This window comes from Nilaparvata lugens, chromosome 12 (assembly GCF_014356525.2).
Source record: "Nilaparvata lugens isolate BPH chromosome 12, ASM1435652v1, whole genome shotgun sequence".
Taxonomy (NCBI): domain Eukaryota; kingdom Metazoa; phylum Arthropoda; class Insecta; order Hemiptera; family Delphacidae; genus Nilaparvata; species Nilaparvata lugens.
Window position 1 is genome coordinate 15,802,286 of NC_052515.1, and position 15,710 is coordinate 15,817,995.

Genomic DNA, 15,710 nt, shown 5'->3' on the forward strand with positions numbered 1-15,710 from the left:
AAGGCATTTCGGGTGTCAAACAAGCTCAATGAGCCCTTTTTTATGCTGCCCGTGCTATTAAAAAAGCAAAGAACAGTAAATAATGCAAAAAGTATTAAAGATCTCAGGATTTTGCATCCAAAAATGTATTGCTTACCTGAAGAATTCATTCTATTGCAACCAATATGTTATTTAGGATGAACCTTATATCTGATGAATTGATTTGTCACTACTCCATTATTGGTATGTTGTGACAAGTGATGGTATTCCAGAGGTATAAACACTACTCCCTGGTCCTACATGAGTTCGACTCGAAGCTCCATTGTATATCTTTGTGGTTTTATCATGATGTTACAATCAAATCAACATCAAGCTATAATATGGTGAGAGTGAAAAGATCTATAACCTTAACATCTGAAATAACTAAGCTGAATTTGTTTCAATTCTAGATTAACTAGATAACAACCTGGACGGTTCTTCAAGTTTCTAGAATATTATTTCTGTAATATTCTTGAAGCAATGCCATCTTCTAATTGTAGTAACAGGATTTTTGGATTTTGCAATAAAATGATCTAAAAAATGTTTGTTTTCTGTCAATACTTTGTTAAGTGGACTGACCCTGTGCAGTCATTTATTTTAAATCTACTGAAGACTAGCAACAGTCTGAAGCAATTAATATACTTTTCATTCATACATTAGCTGTTAGTAATAAGGACATCTTCAACTGAAATAAAACTAAAATCCATGTACCTTTTTCTATTTTATTATTATTTCATATAATATTATAAAAGGATACCTGATTTTTATTTTTATTTCTGTCAAGACATCATTGGTAATCAATCTAAATTGAAGAAGGGCATATTCCACATTTTTTATGTCAATAACTCAATATAGACATGAGAAAGGAATGTGCTTGCAATATATATTGTAGTTCTGATATTTTAATTTGGATACAGAAGAAAAGTCTAGAACATTTTTTTAATGTAACCATACAATGTATTAGAAAATCAGAACTAGAATAATATATTAAAGCACCAATAGAAATAAAAATAAAAATCTCAGTACCCTCTTTTGAATTATTTTACCACATGTTTCAACATTGATGCCAAGAGACAATAAAGCACTAATGTATGGAACCAATGACTGGACTTGGATATAGAAATTGGTCTTTTTTTGTGTATAATATCTTATTATATTAAAGCTGCATATCCTTTGAGTATGTTTTACAGTCGTCACCATAACAATAAAATACACAATACAGTTCTAAAATAGATATTACGTTGAATTAATAAATTTATTTCTGAACAAAGCAATAATGAGTACAACGTCTTGATTCGAAAAGTTTTGTAGCACTGAAATCAAGTGCGTTGGATGTGTGATTCTCATAGAAGATGTTCTTATGAGCATATTTATATTATCGTGCGAGATATCAATGTAAGGACAATGAAGTTGGTGATGGTGGTTGAAGATAAAAATTAGTTGTTTTTCCAAAATACAAGGAACATTGTTGCAAAGCTCCAAACTGTTCTTTGGACTTTTGGGAGAATGAACCTCGAGGAGGGTTCTATAGGTACGTGCACACTATGCCGAATGGGGTCGATCGACACTGTTGAGCAAGTCGCCCGGCTTTGTCGAATCATGCCGGCCCAAACCGAATTCAACCCGAATCAAGTCGGTACGGATCAAGGAAGTCAAATCGACATCAGCAGTGTGGACCTATTGAACCGGGTTGCTCAACATTTCACACTTCTGGTTCAATAGTTTATATTAATATAAACTATTTTGTTTATATTATTTTATTAATATAATATGATGGATTGGAGTGACGACCAAACAATTTCGTTTATTGTGGAACCCAACTGATTCACAATACAAAAATAGGAACAAAAGACAAGATAAGCTAACGAAAATCGGTGTATCTTTTGGCATTGAGAAATAAGATGTGTAGAAAAAGATGAAAAATTTGCAAAGCCAGTTTTCCAGAGAATGAAATAAGGAAAAGGAAAAAATCTTCAATAACTTATATCTTTAAATTCACTTTACACCGGCGTGTGCCGCCCGACTAGTCCACATTTACGGAGGTATGTGGACAAGTCAAGTATCGAACGTGTCGATTGACTTTGTCGATCGGCATAGTCTGGACGCGGCTTATCAATGGTATGAGATACCGCTATTATCTAATTTTCAGACTAAAACAAAACCTTTGACTGAGCTGCGTATATAGTCACTATATACATTGGTGCTGGTGCTTGCAATTAATATTATAACACTCAATTGTAACACTTGTGCACTTAATTTAGTGGAGAGGCGTGCATAAGGACGCCTCAAGGATTAGAATTTCAAACACTCATAGCTTTCGACACAATAATCGGATCTCATCGTACTGCAGCTAATTCTTGTAGGTTTGTCAAGGCGGTTCAAATCATGCATCATAAGTCAAATTTGGTCGTATAATGGAAAATTCATCCTTGAGAGTACTATAGACCCGGTATTTTAATACACAAAAAATGACCAATTTCTATATTCATTGCTATGTGTAAACGGTCTTGGCAGTTCTATGATAGGAAACAGTGATTCAAGATACGTTTTAGGCCAATGAGCTCGTGGAGGATGAAATTTATCTTCAATTTTGAACCAATCGTGAGTTTGTAGAATGTATCACACTCGTTTTAGAAACTCTTAATATTAACAGTAAAATTGCGAAAAAAATGGAAACACTAGAATAGCCATTTTTATTATTACTAGATTGATGATTATTGATGATTACTCAGTCCAACGCAAATATCGGCTTGCTATGTGAATTCACTAAGCAGAAGACCAACATGACCTACCAAAACCTCTCTCAAAAAGGTATTATGATACCTTTGATATTTTGAAAACACTCCTATTGTGTTTTTTAATAATTTTATCATCATCTTCACTTCAGGGATTAGGTTTATTAATTAACCTGTTCCGGTACCCATCTCTTTCTTGGCCTCCCTACATCTCTTTTTCCTGTAGGTCCATAGTTTTGGACTACAACAGGAATTATTCCAGGTGGCATTCTATCCAAATGACTGCACCAGTTGCGTCTATTTTGAATAATTATTTCATGCATTGGAGCAACCAATAAAACCTGTCTGATATCAGTATTTCTGATTCTATCAACTCTAGTGCAGCCAAATACACTCCTTAGAAACCTCACTTCGGCAGCTTGAATTCGACTGTCCATTCTACGTGTGTGAATCCAATTCTCACTTCCATATAGGAGAGTCGGAACTGCAATGGTATTATAGAACTTTATTCTGGTTTCTTGTTTTGTTTTATTTTTGAGGTTTCTATGTATAGTGCCACATATTTTCTGAAACTTTGAAATTTTATTGCATACATCAATATCTGTATCATAATTATGTTATATCATTACCAAGATAGTTGAAATTTTTCACTTGTTCTATTTATTTTCCGTTCAATTCTATTTTGGTTTTGATTGGATATTTTCCTTTGAATGCCATTGATTTGGTTTTTGTAACTGATATTCTCAAATTGTAATTTTCAGCAACTCTGTCCAACATGAAAACTGATTTTTGTAAGGAATCTTCATTTCTCTGAATTATCACCAAGTCATCTGCATACATAATTGAATTCACAAAACTTTGGGTTGAGAGCTGTATACCAGAGTCCACCAAAGTTTTCCATGTGTGTAACATGTCGTCAACATTAAGGCGAAACACCACAGGCCCTAGTTCAAAATTTGCCACCACGTAGCGCTTTAAAATCATGCGAAATACCTTATGCTATTACTCGCTCACTATTAGAGTAAAACTTGTTTTGAAAACTGATTTATTCTTGTAATATCTATCCATGCCGCTACCATGTCGATTTATTTTTATTTTTCATTTGAACAAAAATAAATTTCTTAATTTCAAAGGGATCCATTTTTTCAAGAAAAACAGGTAGTCATTTTGAAGATTTGATGATAAAAAATTTTTATCATTTTTCAGCTTGAAAATCGAACCAGTGGTTCCATCGGAATCATATTTACAAGTTTTATCTCTATGATTTTTTATGCGCTCCTACCCTCCACCCCATCCAAACGTCACTCAGGCACCTTCCACCCCAACACACAAGTCACTCACCCACCACCCCACCCACAAGTCAGCCTTCATTCTTAGTGCTCAGGCTGGTCACAACTTTTCTTAGTTCTTCAGCTTGTTCACCTGTCATATTGACAGTGATCGTGGCTAGTCCTAGGACATAGTATTTCCAGACGCACTTCACATATAATTTATATTTCCGTATTATATATGTTTCTCTGGCATTTTCGGCCGGTAAAATGGATTCAAGACATACGGTGAAGGGAAAGAAGAAGTTGGTTCTTTCAGCCAGGAGAATGAAAAGGCGGCTACCACCAGAATTTCATGCTAACAGACGTAGAAGGTTAGTTGATTTTCATTTCATATAATTAGATAAATTAAAATGTCATGTACTTTAGGCCTACTATAATATGAAGCAAATCATGCTTTGAATAATTAATATTGTTATTATGAAATATAATTATATTCTCAGTTCGTATTATCTCAAGAGAGGTATTTCGTTATGTATGTTTTTATGTTTGTTAATATGAACAAACGTCAACGTTATTGACAACGCTATTCGCATAATTATTCAAGATATATGTCTGAATGGATAGGTACAGAGAGCAACCGGGTGATAGAAAAGCATGGCAAATTTGAATTGATCTTACAAAACTCACAGTACACTATTATTTAAAAGTAATGTTTATAGTGTGGTGATACAAATGCGACTAGATATTTCAAGAATCGGTTTTGTACAATATTTTTGTTCAGAACATACTGTTAACGATGCGACCTAAATTGAATTTATAGACTAAACCTATTTTTAATTCTGTAATCTTATCTAAATTTAGGAGAAAAATAGCTCAATGTAAGCTCTTTTTTTCTCTCCTGATCATTGTGATTCCTGTGGAAATGAAGTACCAGTGAGAAGAGTGTAGAGAAATTGCAAATTATGTAGACTATTATATGAAAAAATGTCTGCAAAGTGATTTTTGAACATTTCAGGATTGAAGAACAAACCTTATCGCTCGCAGCGCCTTCATCTTCCCAGGCTGACAGTGTTTCAGCAGATGCCATTCTGTATCCACTGAGAACTTTCAACCCAGGTAAACTTTGTAATTTCAAGATTCGAATTTCCACAATCTCACTTGCATTATGTTACGACAGGTTAAGAATTTACAATGAATAGTTTGCGACTCACAACACTTTATATTCAACTTTGAAGAATTTATAAGCATCACTTATACATGAAGTGAATTAAATAGAGAAAATTGTGATTGGAAATGTTCCCGATCCCAATGCTCATTACTTCTAATAAAGTAATTAGATGCTAATATAGTCAAATGTATTCAATTAAAATTGTATGTCTCATGGTTGTCTGATCCTTCTCTAGGAATTCACCCTCCACCATAAATACAATTATACCCTTACGAAGACAATATTTAGTATCACAGTAGCCCATTCTCTGTGTTGGAAATATGAATTTACAAATCCATTTGCTTCATACACTTTTTTTTCATATCCCATAATCACAAGTTTCCAGAATAATTTTTTTCTAAATTTAATTGCAGTGCAACGTCAACTCCTAAAGGAAAGAAGAGAAGACCACACAACAGAAAACCACACAACAGAAAAGTACCAGTGCATTTGATGAAATGGAGATTACAGCAAAAGTAAGTAACTTAATAGTTTACAGAATATAATTATCAGCGAGTATAGTAAATTATTATTTCCCTCTATAAAAAGAAGTGAAGTTTTTTATCCATATCCTTGTATCTACCAAACCACCGGTTATTTTTTGATAAATAAAAATAACAATTGAAAAAACGAATAAGCCAACACATACATTATAATATAAAAAATACATATTTGAATAATGATACTTGGAATAGACATTCACATTCAAAGTTATATAATATTATTTCCTATACAAACATAACGTTTCCAGGCATTTCTTTAACTATGATTCAATTATTTCCCAAACTATATTCATTTAAAATTTAATTCAATGAGAATTAATACATCAGACCTATAAACTTTTCTTTTTTTTGTAAAGGAAATCTAAAGGAGAAGAAAAATCTGGGCCATCAACATCTTCTTCCACCTTAGAGTCAAATCTAAAAAAAAGCGTCCTTGATGGCACCTCTGATTTTGCTACAATTGTGCCAACATTCCCCTCAATTGGTCTACAACCAGCTTTGAACCATGAGATTGATACCACCTCAACGCGAAATAGTGGAGTTTCTTACGTGGAGAGTAACGTCTGTGATACTTTACTAACAAGGTATGTCATCATCTCAACTTACAACTAATTTCATATATACGAATATGGTGTTCTCTATACTTCCTAACAAGTAGAATGTATTTTGGTCACTGGTCCACTTTTTTCTATATTCTATTGTTTTTTTCAACTGTTATATAAAGCTTTGTGGGATCAACCCACAATATTACTCATTGAGAAATATGATTTTGGACTAGTATTGTCTTGCAAGAGAAGATTCACAATAAGATCAATTTTATTAGAAGTTGAATGATTCAGCTAGGTTGTGTTGAAGGCGTTTGTAGATGCTAAACAAGAACGAGAATAATTTTTCATAGTTAATATTTGATACTTTTACTAAGATAAATATTTTTTCAAGCTAGTATTTCGAAGCTAAAAAAAAACAAATATAGCCTACAATATGAAAATAGCAATAATGACTCGATCACCTGACTAATATTTATTTGAAATTTTAGTAAAGTATAAATAAATTCCACACTAGTTAATAAGACTAATATTACTAGTTCATTCATGCAATAGGCGCCTCTTCCAAACCTGAAGAGACTTTCTGCACACCGTTCTAGAAAATATTACAATGGGCTGAAGTGAGAAAGAGTGTGACAGGGATAGGGGAGAAAGCATGAAACTATCATTCGCCAAATGTGTTTCTCTCTCACAGCTGTATAGCTTCTCCAAACTTGGGGGTTGGAAGAGAGAGAAAGCGATTGTCAGAGAGAGTGCGAGTTAGGTTTTGTTTGGATTTGGAGTATTGCTTGTCATTTTGTTCTGTCTGCTGTGTCAATGGCTATATAATACAGTATACAGTTATATATGTGTGTCAATATGGAGTATAGTGTTATACATATACATATAAATATATATATATATATATAAATCATATAGAATTACTATCTTCAGCTCAATTGGTGAGGGAGAAAGAATACATAGATACAAGATATTCACAGGCATACGATTATCATTTCTGAGAAAGATTATCGACATACTGTGATATATAAACCTACTCTTCATCGCTATAAACTTCAGAGAGAGAGAAGTTCATCCCAATACTAAAACTAAGTATAATTCCAAGTTGACATTTTTTGTAAAATGATATTGGCCTAATTACTATAGATCTAGAATTTGTCAAAGAGTCTCTATGCTCTCCTAGTTCTCTTTACGCACACAAAAGCAGACATAGGCGGAGAAACATACAGTTCACTACAGTCATGTGAAGGAAAGAAAGACATTAGAGGTGTAGGTGGTGATAGACAAAGGATGAGCGTAGGAAATGGGTAGGTGGTGACAACTATTGAGGGTTGAATTTGCAATGACAATGGAAACTGAAAGAAGTTAGGACGAAGGACAATGCTATAGTAGGACAATGTTGACAGAAGAGGGTTCACCTTCATTGTTTTGATGTTTCAAAACTACACTCACGTTCACACTACAGCTATTCATTTGTTCTATTTTTGTCATTGCACAATAATCGTAAAATTGTTGATTGTACCATTACGCAAAGAAATATATTTTGTGAATTGCAAACTTTGTCTATCACTCCCACAACAATAACCATGATAATGGTCACTGACTATAGATCCAAAGAAAGAAAGTTCTGAGACTAGTTAGAAAGGAAATGAGAAAGAGAGTGAGAGAATATGAGAGAGACCGAGTAAAAAGGCTCACAATCAATGCATTAGGCAGTGAACTGACCGTGTGCTACTGTTCTGACTCTTTCTATTTATATAATAATAGAGACCTGGGAATATGGATTAACAGCTCATTAGAATGCCCTTGTAAAATGAACTTGTAATATGAAAGAGAAGGAATTTGTTGAGCATTTTCTGTTGAGGTGCCCGATGTATGGTGGAATAAGAAGACACTATTTAGAAAAATTCACTACAAATGTGGTTACTGACGATGACAAACTCATGGTATTACTTCGAACTTTATGGAGCAGAAAATCAACCGTTTGTATGTGTATACAATGAAAGCAATCGAAATCAGATCTATGATAATAAGCACTTGAATAATGTGCGATAATTATAGTCAGGAAACAGAGGATATCATTGAAAATATTAAAAGTATTCGATGCTTATTTTAGACGGTTAAGTGGGGAATGCATTGAGCTGAATAAAGTAAGTTTAATGGGGATAGATTGAGCTCTAAGAATTAGATAGTTGGAAAAGGTTATTGTATGTGTGATGGATTATTATATAAAAATGTATTATTTGTCTAGAATTTATTATTGTTGAAGTTAATACTGTTATTACTCGTTTTGTTAATAAAATACGAATAGGTAGATATTTAAAACTAGAATGTTATTATTGTTGATTACTATAAATGGTATTTTATTAGTATGTAAGAAATGTAGTATTGGATAAATTTTATGTAAAATTCATTATTTTCGTAGTTTAACTGTTATTGCACGTTTATAAAATATGTATAGGTAGACATATAATACTGGAATGCTATGATTGATAGATATTATGGAATTGTAATTAAATGAAAATGTACAGATTGATATTTTATTTTAAAATTTCAAATATTTTGATTGTAATAGATATATTCTTCTGTATATTAGGAACATATACTTACTAAAGTACTCTTACTTGTGATATATATTTAAAGCATATATGATTTAAGACATACCAGTAATTTGATATCATGGAATGTAATGACTGTATTCAACTCAACTCGTTTGTATTAGCATATGTGCTTGAAACAAATAAATTTATTTATTTATCATTATTATTTTACTGTTCTGACTGCGTGAACAATACACTGCAATTGAACAATGCATTGGAACTAAAAACGCGCTTCCGACAGAATCGTTAAACCGATTTGTTTGAAATTAAATTTTAAATTTGCCTTTAAAATGACTACCTGCATTAGTTAAATTTTTACTTATTATAAAAGCTATCAATTGTAAATACTTATTCAGATTGAAAAAAAAAAATGAATTAAGTGAATTGCAAACTTTGTCAATCACTCACTCCCACAACAATAACCACTATGGTCACTGACTACAGCTCCAAAGAAAGAAAGCTCTGGAACTAGTCAGATAGAAGGAGAGAGAGAATGAGTGAGAAGGCGCTCAATCAGTGTGTTAGGCTTAGGCAGTGAACTGACCTGTCCTGACTACTGTTCTGACCGCGTGAACAATACAATCCAATTGAACAATGCATTGGAATTAAAAACGCGCTTCCGACAGAACCGTTCAACCGATTTGTTTGAAATTAATTTTAAAATTCTTGAAAAAAATTTGCCTTTAAAATGACTACCTTCATTACCTAATTTTTTTCTTAATATAAAAATTATCAATTGTAAAAACTTATTCAAATTGGAAAAAAAATTAAGCATATGGTAGCGAGTTTCAAACCTTTAAGCTGATTGCAAAACAGTTTTGGTCTTCCATATTGGACTAAAAATAAGTGAGTAATCACATAAAGTAATTTGACCCCAACAGTGCTGCTATCTATAGGGCTAGAATCACAATTTTTTCCATGCTGATTCGCCTTAATATTAAATAAAGTCGGCGATATACAACAACCTTGTCTAACCCCTTTGTTTATGCCAATAGCATCAGTCAAACCCCCTGTTTACTTGCAGACGAATTGTAGTATCCATGTAAAGGCTCTGTAGAGATTGAAAGATATGTTTGGGATATCCTCTCGATTCAAGAATTGACCATAACATGCCGCGATTAACTGAATCAAAAGCCTTTGTGAAATCGATAAAAGCCATGTGGGTCTCAAGATTATACTCCCTTCTTTTCGCATTGATTCAAGGAGAAAACTGCATCAGAGCATGATCTACCCTTTCCAAAGCCCATCTGTTCTTCCAGAAGTAATATGTCAGTTATTATTTTCAGTCTGTTATTAATTATTTTTGCATATACTTTGTATGTTGCACCCAAAAGACTAATACCTCTGTAATTTTGAGGGTCTGATCTATTTCCTCTCATGAATAGAGATAACCTTGGACTGCAACCATTCTTTGGGAACTTGGTGTCTCTCCCAACACATATTGAAGAAGTGTAGAATTCTAAGGTGCAAAAGTATTCCACCATACTTTAGCAGCTCCATATTTATCCAATTCAAACCAGGTGCCTTTCGATTTTTCATACTTTTTAGGGCATCTGACAGCTCTTCTAACGTGATTGGATCAACACAGCAATTCTCGCAGATTGTCTCAGCCCTATTTGGCTCTACATCTTCACACCAAAGCTCTTTGTAATTTTTGATTCATTTGACAGTTCCAATGCAATCGACTTCCACATTGTCTCTTTCGCTCTTATTCAAGACTTCCATAACTTTGTAAGCCAACGATTGTCTCCCATGTACATCGTGTTCAATAGTTGTTATGAATCTATTCCATGATTCTTGATGAGCTTTTTTAACAATTCTTGAGGCCTTATTCCTAGCAATCCGATAAATGATCCTGTTACGTTCTGTCTGACATCCCAAGTATCTCCTATATGCTTTATTTTTCTCTTCAATTGCTTTCTCTATCTCTTATTTCCATATTTTTAATCCCTTCCTACTTATTTGCACTCTTCATCATTATATTCTTTATATTGGTTCATTCTGTTTCAATGTCTTCTTCTGTTGGAGTATTCTGGATGCAAGAATTTATACGCTGCTGGTAGATATGCCTTATACTTTCTTCCTCTAACAGATAAACTTTGAAAACTTCATTTTCATGGGTTGCGTTTGTTTCCTTCGTCTTTTTGGCTTTCTTCCATCGTGTATACAAATCAATTTTACCAACAACCAAATAGTGATCTGAGAATACATCAAAGCCACGGAACACATTCACATCTTTTATCTGTTAATAATTTTAGTGGCCCTAAATAGAGAAGAGAATGATCACTTTGAAAATCATAAATAAGTATTATGTCGACCAGGTTATTTATTATTTTTGACTGTTAGATAGAACGTGCACAGGAACACTAACCTTTGTTTTGAAGCGAGCTTAATAACATTTTATAAGATATTAAGGATACACTGGCTGTCATAACTTTACTAACCTCTATAATATGAAGGATTATAATATAAGGATAATAATATGCAAGGATTATTGGTTGATTAGATCAGAGACCTGCTAAATGAAATACGTTGCAAGTATAGAGTATTTTGGATAATCATTATGCAAATCTCTCACAATTATTGAGAGAATTATTGGCAATCAGTAGACGTATTAATGTCATAATGCAAACAGACTATGAATTGTCTTATTTAGTATTTTTTCGTTGTGGAAATAAATTTGATTTTCAATTTAAAATTTGGATTAAATGTAGTTTGTTTATCGATATGCTATAATTAAAAACTGTAAGCGAATAACAAGACTTCAATGGGTTTTCAAGCGTTCTTGCTTTTATTGAACTCTCTTTGTTCTTGCTTTGTTGGGGTTTTTTCAATATTCGAGGTCTGTGAACAAAAATAGGATCAAACAACACCGAGGTAATTAAGTTATACATATTCAATCACAGTTTAAGTAGTAAAAAGAGGTCAAGATATTTCTAGAGACCTTTCTCGAAGTCAATACTCATATTTTTTTAGTACTGTAATCATACTAGTAGTTCTGTGAACAGTAAACCTCACGCAGTATTCTCATCCACAAGTACCTGATTGAAACCATAGACCTTATGGAAATACAGCAATAGACTGGCTTCTCCACACATCTGTGTAAGCTGATTTATTATGAATAATTCTATAGTCTGATTTTTACTCTAATATTGGCGTATGAAGGAGGCTCCTTTTTCCTTCTATATTATCCTTGAAATGCAAAATTTCAAAAAACCTTGTATATACGTCGACGCGCAATTAAAAAAGGAACATACCTGTCAATTTCATAAAAATCTATTACCGCGTTTCGCCGTAAATGCGCAACATATAAACATTTAAAGATTTGAACGTTTAAACATTTAAGCAACATTCAAACATTTAAACATTAAGAGAAATGCCAAGCCGTCGACTTGAATCCTAGACCTCACTTCGCTCGGTCAATAATATAAATGCGAGAAAGCTGAATTCAAATTGTTATTCAATATCAAGTTTGTTAATTCGATCCTCATCCAGACGAATATTTCAGTGTAGCAGCGTTCATAAAATCATTTGCCAACCAATAATCGAATTAATCCTCAAAATATTTGATAGGACTATTGAAAAGATCCATAAATATATTTGGGTACATCCACACTAATACATTTTCCCAGTGTTTAAATTCAAGGAATTAGCATAGCTTGAAAAGGCTTCAGTCTTAAATTTTCAGTCCGGCTGAAGGCAAACGCACAAATCAAATCAAACATACTACGAAGGATACTCAGATTTTTTATTTCCTGATAGATAAAGAGTAGCACTCACCAAAAAGTCAACAAACAGACTTATGCCTACAGAGTAAAAATTCAAATGTCAACGTCAATTCAAAACATCTGCATGCAGACATGAGCAGTTATATGCAGACAGACGGACGTCTATTTGCTTTGTTACATTCGAACACCGAAAGATGGATTTTTCCTTCGTCTGTTTGCAGACGTCTTTGTGCATTCGCCTTAAAGGAAAACGCACACTGCAACAGACGGAGAAAAAATCTTTCCCCAGGTGTTCTTTGAATGTTGCAAGGCAGAGATCTGTCTGTCTACATTTTGACGTTTGATTTTTCATCCGTCTGTCTGCATTTTGACGTTAGATTTTTCATCCGTCTGTCTGCATTTTGACGTTAGATTATTCATCCGTCTGTCTGCATTTTGACGTTAGATTTTCATACGTCTGTCTGCATTTTGACGTTAGATTTTTCATACGTCTGTCTGCATTTTGACGTTTGATTTTTCATCCCTCTGTATGCTTCAGTCTGTTTGTTGCTATATGCATTCGCCTAAGGCTGGCCACTGTCTATGTTCATCATGCACACATACACACATTTTTCTTCAAGCATGTTTTGTCATCAGCGAAAGGCTTCTATCATACAATAAACAACCAATAACAATAAATAAACCACTGGTAAACTACAAACTATAGGGATAGAAGAATAATTTAATCTCAAATAGAGCAACAAAGAAAAAATGAACAACATAAAATTGGAGATACAAAACCTAACCTCAACAAATTTTGCTGCCTTTAGCTGAAACTGGTAAACTACAAATTAGTGATAGAAGAATAATTGAACCTAAGATAGAGCAACGAAGAAAAAATGAACAACATAGAGTTACAAAACCTAACCTCAACAAATGTTGCTGCCTTTCAGCCTTTCGCTGTGATGACACAACAACGTATGACACATGCATGTCCTTCCAGCCAATCTCTACATACATGGAAGAGCCTTGAAAGAGTGAATGCAAGTACTCACAGTTGAGATGATCGATGAACTTGTCGGTGACGACTTTGAAGTCAGTGGGGTTGTCTGAGGTGGCATAGAAGAGCGAGGCTCGCTGCAGGTGGTGGATGCACTTGGCGAGGTCTGCTCGTGAGCAGCCGGCCACTGTGCGCTGATTGGTCAGTGAGACTCGACCCACCTGTAGGTGCAGAGACTTGGGCCGGTCTCGCTGACCGGTGTGCTCGCCTAGGCTCTCGAAGATCAGCTGCAACACGCAAATTCACTTGAAAAAAGCCTGAGTCCATATTAATAATAGTAATAATTTCAGGAAATAGTAGTTTTTTCTCAGCATTGAAGTATGAATTGTTATTTCATAACGTGAAAGTGACAACCTACATATTGATTTGGATCATACATTTACTGTAAAAACACTATAGTCAATAATATTACTAGTACTGCTGTGAACAGTAGACCTCGCGCAGTTATAAACCACAGCCTCCTCTCAAACTGTCCATCAGAGTAAATCCTGTCTGTATGTCGTGTCTGCGAGATATCGGTGTGGAAACGGCTAATGGCTGTTCGGGTTGGTGTATCAAAAACGCTAACATCAAAAGCTAATCTCCTTCAAGACATACTGGAAACAGGACAGCCCGAGTTCAAAACAGAGAAAGTTCGAGAGACAATACTATGATATTTTAGTTATTAATTGCATGCGTTATTGCACGCAATCAATAGTTCATTTAATAGTGCATAAAAATTGCATTCAATGAGGCATGCAATTAATAGTCTACACAGCTGCTGATTTTTTACCAAGTTACATTGAGATATAGAATTGCATGCGTCATGGCATGCAATTTATAATCCACTCGATAGCTGATTTTTGATGAATAATTCTATAGTCTGATTTTTACTCTAATATTTTCGTATGGAGGAGGCTCCTTTTTCCTTTTATATTATCCTTGAAATGCAAAATTTCCAAAAACCTTGTATAACGTCGACGCGCAATTTAAAAAGGAACATACCTGTCAAATTTCATGAAAATCTATTACCGCGTTTCGCCGTAAATGCGCAACATATAAACATATACACATTAAAACATATAAACATTTAAACATAAAGAGAAATGCCAAAACGTCGACTTGAATCCTAGACCTCACTTCACTCGGTCAATAAAGAATACGGAAATATACGAATGACACATCTTCACATCTGAACTATTGAACTGATTAACTTGAAATTTTGCATAGAGTTTCTGATTTTACTGAGGATGGACATATGTTTATTTATATTGCTATTAATCAGTTAATTCTAATTTGATAATTGAAACAAATTTATTCAATTGGTGATTCAAAGTTTACGTAAAAAAATAAATCCAACCAGTAACAGTTTTCTCCAAAAGACTCCGTAGCTTAATTGGTAGTGCGCCCTCTTACTCAAAGATAATAGTTCGAGACCAGTGAAACTGATTTTTTTTTCGCTAGAATTTTCATCTTCTATAAAGATTATAGCGTAATTTTGAACAAAATTATTAATAATTATTCTTTTTTTTATGTTTCCTGGAAATAAGGAGATTGCATTTTACAACTCCAAATTTTCCCCAGTGCAAAGCACGGTAGTCTATGTTAAAAAATAGTAATTTAATGAAATAGTAGTTCTGTGAACAGTGAACCTCACGCAGTTTTCTCATCCACAAGTAACTGTTGTCACCTGTTTGAAATGTTAACAAACTCAGTTCACGTTTGAATTTGTATTCTATGATAATTCATCCAGTTCCGTGATAATCTTTCCATCTGATGAAAATATATTCCTCAAATATTTGAAAATTAATTTTTTCAGTCAAAAATATTATAATTTCTTCAGCATTATTTAGTTCATTTAATTATTTTTAATCACCTACTAAATTTGTTTTTTCAAATGCGATTTATTGATACTGATGGGCACGCATAATAATACCTTGACTGCAAAAAAAATATTGAAATCATATAGAAATAGACAACGCTTCTCCAGACATCTGTGTAATGCATGCAATAAATAATCCACTTGTCAGCTGATTGATTATAAATAATTATTTTGTCTGATTATTCCTATCTTCAGAGTAGATG

At 33.5% G+C, this 15,710-nt stretch overlaps 1 protein-coding gene across 2 annotated transcripts in view; it reads right to left on the reverse strand.

The window, feature by feature from the left end:
* The window catches only part of LOC111056143 (UHRF1-binding protein 1-like), a 101,694-nt gene that overhangs the window by 53,290 nt on the left and 32,694 nt on the right, over positions 1 to 15,710 (reverse strand). For both annotated transcript variants that reach the window (XM_039438929.1, XM_039438928.1), the window contains one exon: positions 13,642 to 13,873. In XM_039438929.1, the coding sequence (XP_039294863.1) occupies positions 13,642 to 13,873 (232 nt within the window). The remainder of the gene's footprint in view (positions 1 to 13,641; positions 13,874 to 15,710) is intronic.